Raw genomic sequence first — 15523 nt, forward strand, 5'->3', positions numbered from 1 at the left:
GAGCTGGGAATCTTTGTTCTCCTCTATTCCTACTATTCTTAGACTTAGTCTTTTCATTGTGTCCTGGATTTTCTTTATGTTTTGAGTTAGGACTTTTTAATGTTTTGAGTTTTCTGTGACAGTTATGTCAATTTCTTTTGAGATATCTTCTACACTTAAGATTCTCTCTTCTATCTCTTGTATTCTGTTTGCATCAGTAATTTCTGACCTCTTTCTTAGGTTTTCCATTTCGAGGCTTGCCTCCATTTGTGCTTTTCTTATTGTTTGTACTTCAATTTTTAGGTCTTGGACCACTTTGTTTAATTCATTCACCTATTTGATTGTGTTTTCCTGTATTTATTTAAGGGATTTATTTGTTTGTTTTTCAAGGGCTTTTACTCATTTACCTGTGTTTTCCTGTATTTCTTTCAGTGAATTATTTATATCTTCCTTAAAGTATGATATTATCTTCATGAGATAGGATTTTAGGTCAGCTTCCTGATTTTCAGGTGTGTTGGTGTTTCCAGGGTTTCCTGTGGTGGGAGAACTGGGTTCTGATGATGACATAGTTTATTGGCTTCAGTTGCTTATTGTCTTGTGCTTGCCTCTCACCATCTGGTTATCTCTAGTGTTTGCTGGTTTGGGTGTCTCTGTTTGGAGCCTGCTTCTTTCATTACTGGATTGCTTCAGGTTTTCTGGCAGTCCTATATCTGTGGCAGACCTCCTGTGGGGCCTTCAGATTATGGGTGGTCTTCCTTAGGACAGGTATTGAGGCCGGGATTGGGACCTCATTTTTGATTCTGGATGTGTTAGGACTCATGAGGGGTCAAGCTACATCTGGGCATAGGCTGAGTGCGAAGGGAAACAGAGCACAGGCTCCTGGGCACAGGTGGAAACCAGATGGAAAGTGTGTCTTTCAAAGGGTAGGGTTCTTAATGAGTAACATTCTTAAGTTTCAACTATTTGCCTTAAAAATTTATGATGTCTTTGTTTAGATGGAAAGATCTCCATGCTCATGGATTGGTAGGATTAATATGAAAATGGCCATCATATCAAAAGCAATCTACTGATTCAATGCAATCCCCATCAAAATTCCAACACAATTTTTTTTATAGTTCTTAAAAGAACAATACACACCTTCATACAGAAAAACAAAAAAGCCAGGGTAGTGAAAACAATAAATAATAATAAAATGTACTTTGGCAAAAATCACTATTCCTAATCCCAAACTCTACTACAGAGTAATAGTGATAAAAACAGCATGCTATTGGTGCAGAATCAGATATGTTGATCAATGGAATAGAATCCAAGACCCTGAAATAAACCCACACAATTATGGATACTTTATTTTTTATTTTTTATTAAACTAATAAAATTTATTTTAAAATGTACAACTCAGTATTGACATTAAGTCATCAAAATAATTTATAATAGTTAAATGCCTCTTAAATATACATGGTATCTTCTGAAGCTAAAAGTAATATGCAATCAACCAGTTTTTAAAAACTCTTTGGAACATTAAACATAATAGAAGTAGAAAAAAAAAACTCTTACAAAGTTCTCTATGAAAGGAAAGTGTGAAAAGTTCCTTAGTAGACAGAAACCATTCCATCTCCAAGGGAGAATACTCAGTGTAACTGTGGCTTCATAGAATGAATTGGGTAGTGTTCCTTCTGTTCCTATTTTATGGAAGAGTTTGAAGAGATATATTTCATCTCAAATTCCAAGGGCTTCCATTGTGAATCACATAAGTCCTGTGAAGGCTCCAAACAGGATCCCTGTCTACTACTGAAACCTCAGGTAAATTGGGTCTGTTAGATTTTTTGGCCCTCATGGAAAGCAGTCTCCAACATAGTATGGACTTGTTGAAGAGTCTTCTCTTATTGCAGTACTATTCAAAGCTAGCAGTTTTCCAACTTCCTTTGTATAAAGGCCAGAGGAAAGCATCCAAGTGACAAATGTGCTGTCCCCAAAATCTATATAGGCCTAGTAACCATTCTGTTTCTTTCCTGATATTAAGAGGGAGTAGGTGCAGCCACTTACTTTATATCTTTGAAAGGATATTTCTACATGAATGACACTGGATTCCTAGAAATTTCACTGAGGTAGGAAGTCCTTGAACTTTGGGTGGAATTATTTTCAAGTCTTATAATGTTCATGTGTTTTATCATTAAGATCCAGAATGTTGCTACTGTCTGCTTATCTGGTCTAAGCGACATACAGTAATCTGTAGAGAACCATCATAGTATCTTGAGGAAGATGAGGGAAATTATTATCCCTTTAAACTAATTTGTGGTATAGGGCTGATAAATTAGTATACTTTGATGTAGAAATATAAAAATTTACTCCTGGTATTGCCAAATATAAACACATTGCTTTTGTTGGTCTTATAATCAAGTATTTTTAAAAGTGTGAGGTCACTATGAGCATACATGCATCAGGAAATACATTCATTGCCTGGAGAAAATAAGTCATATCCTCTAGATCAAGTGAAATTGGAGAAACTTCCACACTAGGTTCATCATAGTCAACAGTCATTCTCCATGAATTAAGGCTCTACCCTGAATTTTCCATCTATTATTTTCTACAGGCCAAATAATGTATAGTAAGATGTGGGAATAACCATTACCTCTGCACCTCTATAATCCTTGATGTTGCCATTGATTTCTGTAATCCCTGTGGGAATGTGATTTATTTTGGCAGACATTTGGATAGTGATTCCTGCTTTCATCTTGGTTCCAATTGACTGGAGTACTCTTGCCTATCACTTTACTCAAAGCTGGTGTTTGTCTTTAAAACTAGGATGTGTTTCTTGTAGGCAGCAGACAGCTGGGTTTTGTTTTTGGATCCATTCATTCGCTCTCTGTCTTTTGAGTGGAGAGTTGAGGCCATTTCAATAATAATTCATGTGTGAATTATTATGAAAATGTGTGTTAGTTTTGATCACCCTGTTGTTAATTTTTGGTATTGTGATCTTAGTGGTAATTTTTATTTTGATAATTGTATAGCTTCATATTTTTCTCACAGTTGCTCTGCTGTATTTATTCCTCTCTTCAGTCCAAAGTAATGCTTTGTATACTATTTTAGATTTTTTTCGTGAAATATATTTTTTAGGCTGTCTATATTGTGAATAACTGTCCTTCATTCATAGGAGTAGTATATGAATGATATGGTGGGCATATCATTTTAGATTGGTTGTCATTAAGGACTTGGTATATATTGCTGAAGGCTCTTCTGGCTTTGAAAGTTTACCTTGAGGAATCAGCTGTTCCTATTCCATTTTTTTTCCTGGAATTAGGAAAATTCACCTCTCTATTTGATGGGTTTCATTTATTTGTGACTTATGTTTTCTTTTAGAATTTTCAGTTCTCATTTTTGAGGTTGTTTTCTGTTTTATATACTTAGTGTTTTAACTATAAGATGCTTGAAATTTTTTCTTGTGCTCTTGGCTTTTTGTTGTATTTTGTGGACTTCTTAAATTATATGGTTGTATCTTAGGGGCAGTTTTCTTTTATGAACTTATTGAATTTCTTGTGTTAGCCACTGACTTGAAATTCTTCTCTGTTATATGTGCCTATAATTTGAAGATTTTATTCATTTTATGGTGTCCCACCTACCAATAATTTCTAGGCATACACTGAGCTACATTTCCAACCCCCACTGCCTGATTTCGGGTGATGATTCAATCATATTACCTCCTGTGTGTGTGTGTGTGTGTGTGTGCTCTGAAAGAAAAATCACTTAACCTTAATGTGTTTGGAGGAGGTAACATTTTCCTAATTTTCTCAAAAGAGCTGTTAATTTCTATATACGACACTGCAGCCACTGTCAGGTAAGTATGGAGGGCATAATGAATGCTTTTGAAACAAGATAGATACCTTGGGGATATCTGAATTGTTTTTCTACTTCTTTTAAATTGGATATTATTATTCTTACATTGTTTTCTTCACAAGGACTGGGAACATTCAATCCACACACTCAGTTATGGCCTGCAGAAAGTATTTTACACTTGGGAAGCATAGAGCTCAGCTGTGTGTACTCTACTGTTCTTCTGGAATTAGGGAAGTTCACTTTTCCTTTTGATGGTACCACTTTGTAACAATGTCAAGGTCAAAAATGACTTCTCTACATGAAATGATAACTGTGGGTCTAGAGGGAGATGAGCTGATGGCATTCTTTCCATATAACTACTTCTTAGGGCCTCATTCTCCCATGTTTATGGGAGGCACAGATGGTGAGTGATTTTTTTTTAATTCTCTTTATTATAGTGAAAGCAGTAGGTGGTGGTGTGAAGCAGGATTCTTTAATATATGATTAGAGAATTTTCTGCTTACAATTTTAATTTTGAGCTATATTGTATCATAAGTAAACCAGAGATGCTTACAGACATAAGGATGTCAGTGTGATGATTAATAAAAGAATACAGATTTCAGTCAGTTTGATCTCTTCTATATGACTGTAGACAGGGTTTAGCAAAAGAATGGATAGAGACAGAAAAAGATAATAAGCTCAAGCTGATCATTGGGTATTATATATTAAATAAAAATATCATGCCACAAATTACATTTTATAATGAATCTACACTGACATATTTAAAAAGTAACTCCATCTCAACCTTTCAAGGAGCCTGATAGGGGATTCTCTATCAGGTTGTGTGTTAGAACACACATGGACTGTGTGCTCTAAGAATTCTATGATCAAGGTTCCACCTAGCTATTGACAATTGTGTCAGGTTTCCATTCCTGTAACAAAACACCCGAGCTGTCTTAGTGGGTGAATCTCAAATACAACCGTCTATTGTTTTACACTCGTCAATTTTTAATATTGTTGCACTTGAATTGTGTTTTTTATTTTTCCATTTTACACTTTTCTCAAATTACTGACTGTATGCATTTATTATATGAAACTTAAGCCATGAATATACAACAAAGATTAACTAATGTATTGTTTATCAGTAATTTTCTAGCCTGTTACATTTGCATATATTGATGTAGTCTTAGGAAAGTTTCAATGAATGACATTTTAAAGAATAAAACCCTCTTAACCCCACATAAGTTTTACATGTTTTACATAGATTTATTTAATCTACTGCAATAATTTTTCATAAAGTAGATCTTTTATAGGCACTTCAAAAATATTTGGAAATCTCTGATTTGTTAAATGTTTATAAAGTTATCCTTACACAAGTGTAATTTTCAGTAGGAGTTTTAGTCATTTTATTTAAATGAATTCCTTCTTCTTATTTCAGGTTTTCCTAAATTGAACCTTATAACATTGAAGCTGGATAACTTGAATATAAGCTTGAATAAGGTTTTCTTTAGCAGTGAGAAATTATTTATAATTCTTGAATAGTAAAAAATTATTTAAAGTAAAAGTCACTAAGGTTTCATGTAACAGTAACAAAACATAAATATAATTGCCTGCAAAATTCCACTCAAACACACATACACACACACACACACACACACACAGCCCCAAGTAATTTAAGTGTAGGTAATTAATATCATAAGTCCATTTTTATTTTCCTTGAATGCCAGTTACTAGTGTATATAGGAGATTAAAATGGAAATTGAAGGCAGGTGTGGTAGCACATGCCTATGATTCCAGCACTTTCAAGGGTAAGGCAGGAGAATTGTGGGTTTGATCAAAGTTAGTCTGGACTTCGTTGAGATCCTATCTCTGTCTGTCTGTCTGTCTGTCTCCTTCTCATACAGACAAACACAAATACAAGAAAATCAAAGTGGAAAACAAAATGTAGATTTATAACATTATTCTCAATGTAATGGAACAAAATAATGCCAGTAACCATCATTAACTCCCTGGCTCAGAGTATCAACATCATAAAAAGCAGTTGTCAGACACATGGGTTTATGTTTGCCAGAATTACACAATTTCCACTTTGTTTTGAATAATTTACTTTAATTTAATTTAATATCTGCACCAGTGCACTAAACAGGACCATTTTAGATCTGACCAGGTCATCCAGAAAATAGAGGACATATCTCCATTTTTCTTTATGTTCATTTTATTTTTTTGAACATATTTGATATGACTCTCAGTTTTGCACTCAAGTGATCTAAATGTATTAATCAGTAATAAACAGTAGCAGCACCAGAATACATTCTACTTGTGATCTATTCTAAGATCTATTCTACATTGTAGTCCAATCATAGCTCTCTCCCTTTTTCTTTCCCTTTCTTTTTCTTTCTTTCCCTTTCTTTTTCTTTCTTTCCCTTTCTTTTTCTTTCTTTCCCTTTCTTTCTTTCTTTCTTTCTTTCTTTCTTTCTTTCTTTCTTTCTTTCTTTCTTTCTTTCTTTCTTTCTTTCTTTCTTCTCTCTCTCTCTCTCTCTCTCTCTCTCTCTCTCTCTCTCTCTCTCTCTCTCTCTCTCTCTCTCTCTTTCTCCTGTCCTTCTCCCTCTACTTTGTCTCCCTCCTCCTCTCTTACTCCTTCTGTCTTGTGTAGAGAACACACACACACACACACACACACACACACACACACACACACACACAGATTTCCAGTGAACACTTATATCTTTTCCAAACTCTTGTCATGGAACTTGTGATGAAGCTCTTGGTATGACTGTTTCCCCACAGTCTCAGCAGTGACATTCTTGCTGCTGCTGCTGCTGCTGCTGCTGCTGCTGCTGCTGCTGCTGCTTCATCTTAAGGAAACTAGCTTTTAACTGAGATTATAAAACTCAACATTTGTGTTTCTCCAGTTACACCTGTGCTAAATTTAATTGCCATGTAAGAATTAATGTATTTAAATTTTTTAAGAGTATTAGGTAAGAGTTATGAATTACTACTTTATTAAAAAAGTATTAAACATTCTTGCTGGCATTTTATATTTTATAAAGATTTCATGGAACTAATTTTGAGGCCAAGTTCTTTCTCTTTCTGGGATTTCTAAAAACTTCTTTGTGTTGCTGACAGATGTTATTCGTCATCAGTCAACAATGTTACCCATTACCTGAAAGTTATGTATTCATGTTATGTTCTCTCTGAGCTGTTGTACAGCTTATAGTTCATTTCTCACCAAATGTGGTAAGTTTAAAATGAAAATGATACTTTCAATTTACTGTACTTTTGTTCCCTCTGTTATTAATACAAAGATCACTATATGTGCATGAAACAAACTGTTCTAAAATCAAATATTGTGATAAGGAAGAGGTGAAGTAAGAGTGCAGAGGTGTGCATGAAGACACCTTTCCTCCTCCTCCTCTCCCTCTCCCTCTCCCTCTCCCTCTCCCTCTCCCTCTCCCTCTCCCTCTCCCTCTCCCTCTCCCTCTCCCTCTCCCTCTCCCTCTCCCTCTCCCCTCTCCCTCTCCCTCTCCCTCTCTCTCTCTCTCTCTCTCTCTCTCTCTCTCTCTCTTGCTTCTTCCGAAAATGGCTGCAGTATTTATGTCTCAATTTAATATTCATGGTTTCGCTGGGCAGTGGTGGTGCATGCCTTTAATCCCAGCACCTGGAGGCAGAGGCAGGTGGATTTCTGAGTTCGAGACCAGCCTGGTCTACAGAGTGAGTTCCAAGACAGCCAGGTCTACACAGAGAAACCCTGTCTTGGAAAAAAAAAACCAAAAACCAAAAACAAATATTTATTGTTTCTCCACTATTATAAATGTGTATCCCTATACTCTGGGTTTCAGTACTTAAAACTAAATATTGCAACATAAACTAATGTGGAAGCTGTCCAAACTGCCATTTTCTTTTTAAATAAAAAATGTTTTTTTCTCAGTATATCCCTGTTAACAAATTTACTCATAATAGCTATGGTCTTTTTTCACCAATCTTTAGCTCCAGTGAGCCTCATATAAAGATGCCAATTTATGAATTAGAAGGTGCATTATTTTTTGTATGGGATAAACATTTACAAAGCAATTGATATGAAATAGGTTGAAGTGCATATTTTTGGGATAAGAAAAATCATTTTACATTGTTATTTGTTACTTTGTTACATTACAATCTTTTATATTAATTATAATATGTGTGAATATTATTAAATTATAGACATTATATTTTTAATAAATTAGCATATAAATATAGTTTATTACTAGGTTTAAAATTAATATTGATCTATAATTCTTACAGTTTCCATACTAAGGCATGAATTAAGCATTTTCCTGGAGCTTTATTTATTTATCATATATATATATATACACATATATATATACACATATATACATATATATGTTTTTTTATATAGTATCTGTTTACCTCTTGCATGCCTTGTCAGACAGAGTTTGTATCCCCTTCAACCCGAGTCACATATGGTCACAAACCATCATGTCATTGCTGAGGATCAAATCCCGGTCTTTCCAAAAGCAAATCGTGCTCTTTACCATTGAGCTCATCTCCACCCTGTATTCTGAAGCTTTTGTAAATAAAACACCAGTGTGCAGCTACTGTAAATGTCTGTTGGTGAGAGAATTTGATGTTTCACTCAGGTAATTGGGAGGAATCCATTACTTTAGTAGATTAAGCTTTTCAGGAACAGAATAATGGAAATATTTAAAGTGTGACTTATGGTGTCATATTCATAGAAAAGTTATAGGATGGTCTCAGGCACTAACTTCTGAATTATTTGTATACATTCATGCATGCATGCATCTATATATGTGGAATATATGGATGGATTTGAAAATATAATTGGACACTCTTTTTCTCACAAGAATCAGTGTAGTTGTTTTTATTTATATATTGCAAGTTGATTTAAAGTAATCAATTAAATTAATTCAATAACAAATTGATCCTCGTCACCATGTCAAATAACTAGCATGGCACTAAAGGTAAGACTGTTGAGTGAAACTGTGAAAAGCATGTGGGTTCTGATGTTTGATAACACTGCGGACCTTGTTGGCCACTTTATGAGAAGGAATGTGTTTAGAAACAGGATCTCTCTCTAGTCATCTGCAGTGAGCTCATGTTTGTCATACCGTGTTGATAATAGTGTTTGTCTTAGCATCCAAAGTTTTCTCTTATTGGCAAGATGTATGTATCTTATAGTAACTACAGAAACTATGAAAGTAATAGAGGAGCATTGGACATATAGGGGTGGGATAGAAGCAATAGAAAGCAGAATGTTAGTACAAATGATCTCTTCAGTGAGCTAGGAAAGGGATGGCTTCTCACAATGTGGAGAGGGATAAATACAGAAGAAAGAGTTAGATAGGTAAGATATCAACATATATTTCTGAAAGGCCATAACTACTCATTCTATTAACTAATGACACTGTTCTTAAAAGAAAAGAAAAAATACCATTTGTCTTGATAGCTTGGAGTTAGTTCTTTAAATCTGAAGTTTTACAAAAGGTGATTGGTTGGGACCTAAAGTTGGATTTGCCCAGGGTCATTTAGAACCAAAATTAATAGTCATAGGGTGTGGAAAGTAAATTAATGGTCTAAAACTGTATCAATCTCTTAAACTAGGTTCTGGGGATATAAGATTTCTTGGAAAAAGGAATATAAAAACAGATGGATTGAGAAGGACATTTGCTGATTAAACCAATGCGATGTCCATGAATGAGCACTGTGATTGCATTAGAATTATGAGTCAACGCATGAATAGATGCACACCAGAGTATAGTAAAATGATAAATATTGTGATAATGAATCACCTAATATATTGGATTTCTTTGAAAATATTTTCAGATTAATGTAACATTTATTCTGTTGTAGGAATATAATTAACATTCTGTGCTTATCACTACTATTTAGGCAATAACTATGAAGTGAGGCAATTAAATAACTATGAAGCATGAGACTCATCTAATACAGGGCCAACAAGTGAGCATTCTGTAGAGATATATTTATGATTATATTTGTTATCTATAAATTTCTCTATATACAGCAGATACATTGAAGACATAGAAATGTAGGCTATGATATACAGACTGGAAGATCAAGAGTTAAAGAGTCATGCTATTCAAGAATTAGTTTGGAAAATAGAATGATAATACAGTCAGTGTATTACAAACTTGATGTATGGTCTATTATCTTTTTCAGATATATGAAATAAACTTGAGCTCTTAAGATGAATACACTCCCCACTTATGCTCTCACTCAAGAATGCTCTTTATTTTCAAGCTGGACTTGGATTCCTAGCCAATATGTTTCTTCTTTGTTTCTATATTTACATAATCCTAGGTCACAGACCTAAGCCCACGGACCTGATCTCCTGTCAACTGACCTTTGTTCACATAATCATGTTCCTCACTGGAGGGGATATTTGGCTTACAGATTTATTTGAGTCATTGAACATTAAGAATGACTTCAAATGTAAGGCAACTTTTTACATAAGCAGAGTGATGAGAGGCCTCTCTATCTGTACCACCTGCCTCCTGAGTGTGTTCCAGGCTGTCACTATCAGTCCCAGTACATCACTGTTGGCAAAATTTAAACAAAAACTAAAACAATACACGATATATGCTTTTTTATGTATGTGGTCCTTCAATTTGTCCTTCAGTAGTTACCGAATCTTCTATGTTGGTGCTTATACCAATGGGAGTAAGACCAAACAGTTGAAGGCCACTAAATATTGCTCACTCTTACCCATGAACCACATCATCAGAGGACTGATTTTAACAGTGACAACTTCCAGAGATGTGTTTCTTGTTGGAGTCATGTTAACCACAAGTACATACATAATGATTATCTTGTTCAGGCATCAGACACAATGCAAGTATCTTCATTGCATCAGCCACCTGAGAGCATCTCCGGAGAAAAAGGCCACCCAGACCATCTTGTTGCTGGTGTTTTGCTTTGTGGTCATGTATTGGGTAGACTTCACTATCTCAACGACCTCCACCCTGTTATGGATGTATGACCCAGTCATCCTGACTGTTCAGAAGTTTGTGATGACTGTCTATCCCACAATTACTCCTTTGGTACAAATGAGTTTTGATAGTAGAATAATAATTATGCTGAAAAACCTGCAGTCAAAACACCACCATACAATTTTTTAACAGATGTTTTCTCTCTTCTTCAAAAAGCTAATTTTTTAGTTTCTTATTTATATGTAGAAGTGTTGTACTGGAGTGAATGCATGTGTGCATTTTTGTTGTCCACAGAGGTGAGAGGATGTCATGGCATCCCGTGGAACTTGACATAGAAGTGGTTATGAAAAAAAAAAAAAAACATCCTGTGCAGTCCCAGTTACGTTGTTTCCAAAATACAGATTCTTTTTAAACTTTAATGGTTCAAGAAGCAAGCAAAGTTCTTCATATGATTTTAACTGAAATGTGTGCTATTACACATATATTTCATGTGACATTCCTGTTTTCTAGTAGTAGAGAGTTCTTAAATTAATTGTACACAGTAAGCCGATACTTCCAAATGAATTTTCTTTCTCCTTTTTACTCTATATGTTAAATATTGTTTTGATGCTGAAGTTACTCAAAAAAGATTGTCATTGGTATTGACTTTTAAGCTTTCTTTTGTTTTTAATTTATGTTTACTCATCAAAAATAGTTTAAATATTTTCTTGTATCTTTATTTTTCCCCAATCATAATACATGTGGATCTATTAAAAGAATGTGAATTTTACATTTCCATTTTTACCACATTATTTAATGAGTCTTTTATGAAAATATCATGTGTATGTTTGATTTTTCTTTATTTTATCTATTTATTGAAATATTAATGCTAAATGAAAATTTTATATAAATATACTTGTTGTATTATGTGTTGATTGTGTATATGTATGCATATATGTCTGTGTGTGTGCACAGCTGAAGCATGTGTATATTTGTATATATAGAGGCCAGGAGGTAATATTGTCTGTTCTTCATTTGCCATTCACCTGGTGTCTTGATAGTGTATCTCTCTCTGTGACCTATACAAAGATAGTAGTATTAGGGTTTCTTTTGTTTCTCTCTCTCCAGCTCTGTGATCACAAGTGTTTACCATCACTGGGCAGTGGTGGTGTGCACCTTTAATCCCAGCACTTGGGAGGCAGAGGCAGGCAGATTTCTGAGTTCGAGGCCAGCCTGGTTTACAGAGTGAGTTCCAGGACAGGCAGGTCTACACAGAGAAACCCTGTCTCAAAAAAACAAACAAAAGCAAACCAACAACAACAACAAAACAAGTGTTTACCATCATACTCTATCATTTCAACATTTTCTTTTATTGAAAAACAGATTTTTTCATATAATATATTCTGATTAGGGTTTTCACTTCCCCTACTCCTCTCAGTTTGATTTTCTTGCCTCAGGCCCTATCCCCATCCTTTAATATTTATTCCATTTTCCGTTTCTTAGGGAGATGCAATGTTGTGCCAGGAAGTATTTGTGAATGCTGAAAGACCACCAGGGAGCCTGTTTTGATGTAATCATTCTAGGGTCAGTTTATTAAACGCTCAGGCTTGGGTTCTCCTCTAATACAACCCTCACAAAGCAGGAATAGATGGCAGAGCAGCCTCAAAGCCTCAGCAGGAAAAGGTTTTATGAAATCTGGTTTCAAGATGGAATAGGTTTGTCAGCTCAGCATCCCTCCCCTCCTTCTCTTATTCTTTAGCTAACCTTATGGTTACGGGGGTTATGGCAAATTAAGTTTGTGTGGTTCTTATTAAATTTGTGAAAACACTAATTTCTTGATTTTTGCTGGGAGCAGTTTACCTTCTTGTGTTGGACTTTCTCTTCTATTATCCTCTGTAGGGCTTGATTATTGGAAAGGTATTGTTTACATCTGGTTTTGTCATGGAATATCTTGGTTTCTCTATCTATGGTAATTAAAAGTTTTGCTGGGTATAGTAGCCTGAGCTGGCATTTTTGTTCCCTTAGGGTCTGTATCACATTTGCCCAAGATCTTATGGCTTGTAGAGTCTCTGTTGAGAATTCTGGTTTAATTCTTATAAGTCTGCCTTTATATATTACTTGACATTTTATCCTTACCACTTGCAATATTCTTTCTTTGTTCTGTGCATTTGCTGTTTTGATTATTATGTGACTAGAGAAATTTCTGTTTTTTTTTAAATAAGCAATCTTATTTTATTGTTTCTAAGAATTGTTTTTTTATCATACAATAATTTTATTTTCAATTCTCATGTACATATATTTTATATGTCTTGGTACAATCTGTTTTTTTTTTTATTCAATATATTTTTTATTTACATTTCAAATGATTTCCCCTTTTCTGGCCCCCCACTCCCCAAAAGTCACATAAGCCCCCTTCCCTCACCCTGTTCTCCCACCCACCCCTTCCCACTTCCCTGTTCTGGTTTTGCCTTATACTGCTACACTGAGCCTTTTCAGAATCAGGGGCCACTCCTCCGTTCTTGTACCTCATTTGATGTGTGGATTATGTTTTGGGTATTCCAGTTTTCCAGGCTAATATCCACTTATTAGTGAGTACATACCATGATTGACCTTTTGAGACTGGGTTACCTCACTTAGTATGATGTTCTCCAGCCCCATCCATTTGCCTAAGAATTTCATGAATTCATTGTTTCTAATGGCTGAATAGTACTCCATTGTGTATATATACCACATTTTTTGCATCTATTCTTTTGTTGAGGGATACATGGGTTCTTTCCAGCTTCTGGCTATTATAAATAAGGCTGCTATACTGGAGCATATATCCTTATTACATGCTGGGGAATCCTCTGAGTATATGCCCAGGAGTGGTATAGCAGGATCTTTCAGAAGTGACATGCCCAGTTTTCTGAGGAACCACCAGACTGATTTCCAGAGTGGTTGTAACAATTTGCAACACCACCAGCAGTAGAGGAGTGTTCCTCTTTCTCCACATCCTCACCAATACCTGCTGTCTCATGAGTTTTTAATCTTGGCCATTCTGACTGGTGTAAGGTGAAATCTCAGGGTTGTTTTGATTTGCATTTCCCTGATAACTAATGAAGTTTTTTTTTTTTTGAGAGAACAGGGTTTATTTGATTTACAGGTTGTAGTTCATCATGAGAGAAGCCAAGAGGCAACTCAAGGCAGTAACTAAAAGGCAGAGACCATAGAAGAATGGTAGATACTATCCTGATTGTTTTGTCTTTCTCAGCAGACTTTCAATGAATCTCTGGGCAATATTCCCAGGGGAGGCACCACACACTCTCCTATATGTAGGAAACCAAGAAAATGCTCCCAGAGATATGTTAAGTACAAGCTGAAGGAGGGAATTCCTCACCTGGGATTCCCCCTACCCAGGTAATTCTATTTTTTGATAAATAGATAACTGAAATTAACTGTAAAGATGTCAGAGTATCTTTTTCCTTTTATTTTTCTATTAACTTTTTTTGAGAAGGAAGATTTTATTTCATCTCATAGCTTACATCATGAAGGGAAATTAGAGCACAAACAACCAGAAGGAACCTAGAGGAAGGAACTCCAGCAAAGGCCATGGAGAAATGGTCCTCACTTGCTTACTCAGCATGGTGCTCTCATCCCTGACACTATTAATGATGTGCTGCTATGTTTGTAGACAGGAACCAAGCATAACTGTTCTCTGAGAGACTTCAGCTGGTACCTGAAGGGAACATATGCAGAAATACACAGCCAAACATTAGACAGGGCTCACCAAGTCTTGTGGAAGAGTTGGGGGAAAGGATAGAGGAACCAGGAGAGGACAGGGACTCCACAAGAAGATAAACAGAGTCAACTAACCTGAATACTTAGGAGCTCCCTGAGCCTGAACCACCAACCAAAGAGCATACATGGGCTGAACCTAGGCCCTATGTACAAATTTTAGCAGATGTGCAGCTTGGTCTTCATACAGGTCCTCTAACAACTAGAGCCAGGGTTCTCCCTGACTGTTGCCTACCTATCAATTCTGTTCCCCTAACTGGCCTCAGTGGGAGAGGGTGAGCCTAGTTGTGCAGTGACTTGAGTTGCTAAGATGGGTTGGTACTCAGTGGGTCCTCCCCTTTTTAGAGGAGAAAGAAAGAAGGGATGAGAGGAGGGGCTGTGGCAGTGTTGGGAGGAGAGGCAGAATGTAAACCTGATTAATCAATAATTTAATAGATAAAATAAATAAATGACCCTGATAAGATTGTCCTGTAACAATTCTGTGGATAACTAATGAAGTTGAGCATTTTTTAAGATGTTTCTCCACCATCCGAAGTTCTTCAAGTGAGAATTCTTTGTTTAACTCTGTACCCCATTTTTAATAGGGTTATTTGGTTTTCTGGGGTCTAACTTCTTGAGTTCTTTGTGCATATTGGATATTAGCCCTCTATCTGATGTACAGTTGGTGAAGATCTTTTCCCAGTTTTTTGGTTGCCGATTTGTCCTTTTGATGGTATCCTTTGCTTTACAGAAACTTTGTAATTTTATAAGGTCCCATTTGTCAATTCTTGATCTTAGAGCATAAGCTATTGGTGTTCTGTTCAGGAACTTTCCCCCTGTACTGATGTCCTCAAGGGTCTTCCCCAGTTTCTTTTCTATTAGCTTCAGAGTGTCTGGTTTTATGTGTAGGTCCTTGATCCATAGCTTGTTTTCAGCTCCTTTGTCAAGGATCAAGTGGCTTTATGTGTGTGGGTTCATTTCTGGATCTTCAATCCTGTTCCATTGATCCGCCTGCCTGTCACTGTACCAATACCATG

At 35.7% G+C, this 15523-nt stretch overlaps 1 protein-coding gene across 1 annotated transcript; it reads left to right on the forward strand.

The window, feature by feature from the left end:
- The first annotated feature begins 639 nt into the window (after positions 1-639).
- On the forward strand, positions 640-10943 carry LOC127678666 (vomeronasal type-1 receptor 90-like). The gene is made up of 2 exons (XM_052173803.1): positions 640-669; positions 10047-10943. Exon 2 carries the CDS (start codon positions 10089-10091, stop codon positions 10941-10943), a length of 855 nt encoding a protein of 284 aa, XP_052029763.1. The 5' UTR covers positions 640-669; positions 10047-10088.
- Positions 10944-15523: the final 4580 nt, after the last annotated feature.

Source organism: Apodemus sylvaticus, chromosome 2 (genome assembly GCF_947179515.1).
Source record: "Apodemus sylvaticus chromosome 2, mApoSyl1.1, whole genome shotgun sequence".
In the NCBI taxonomy this organism is placed as follows: Eukaryota; Metazoa; Chordata; class Mammalia; order Rodentia; family Muridae; genus Apodemus; species Apodemus sylvaticus.

Bases quoted from the DNA above. Each gene is read 5' to 3' on its own strand.
- LOC127678666 (XM_052173803.1), top strand. From the start codon at position 10,089: ATGTTTCTTCTTTGTTTCTATATTTACATAATCCTAGGTCACAGACCT.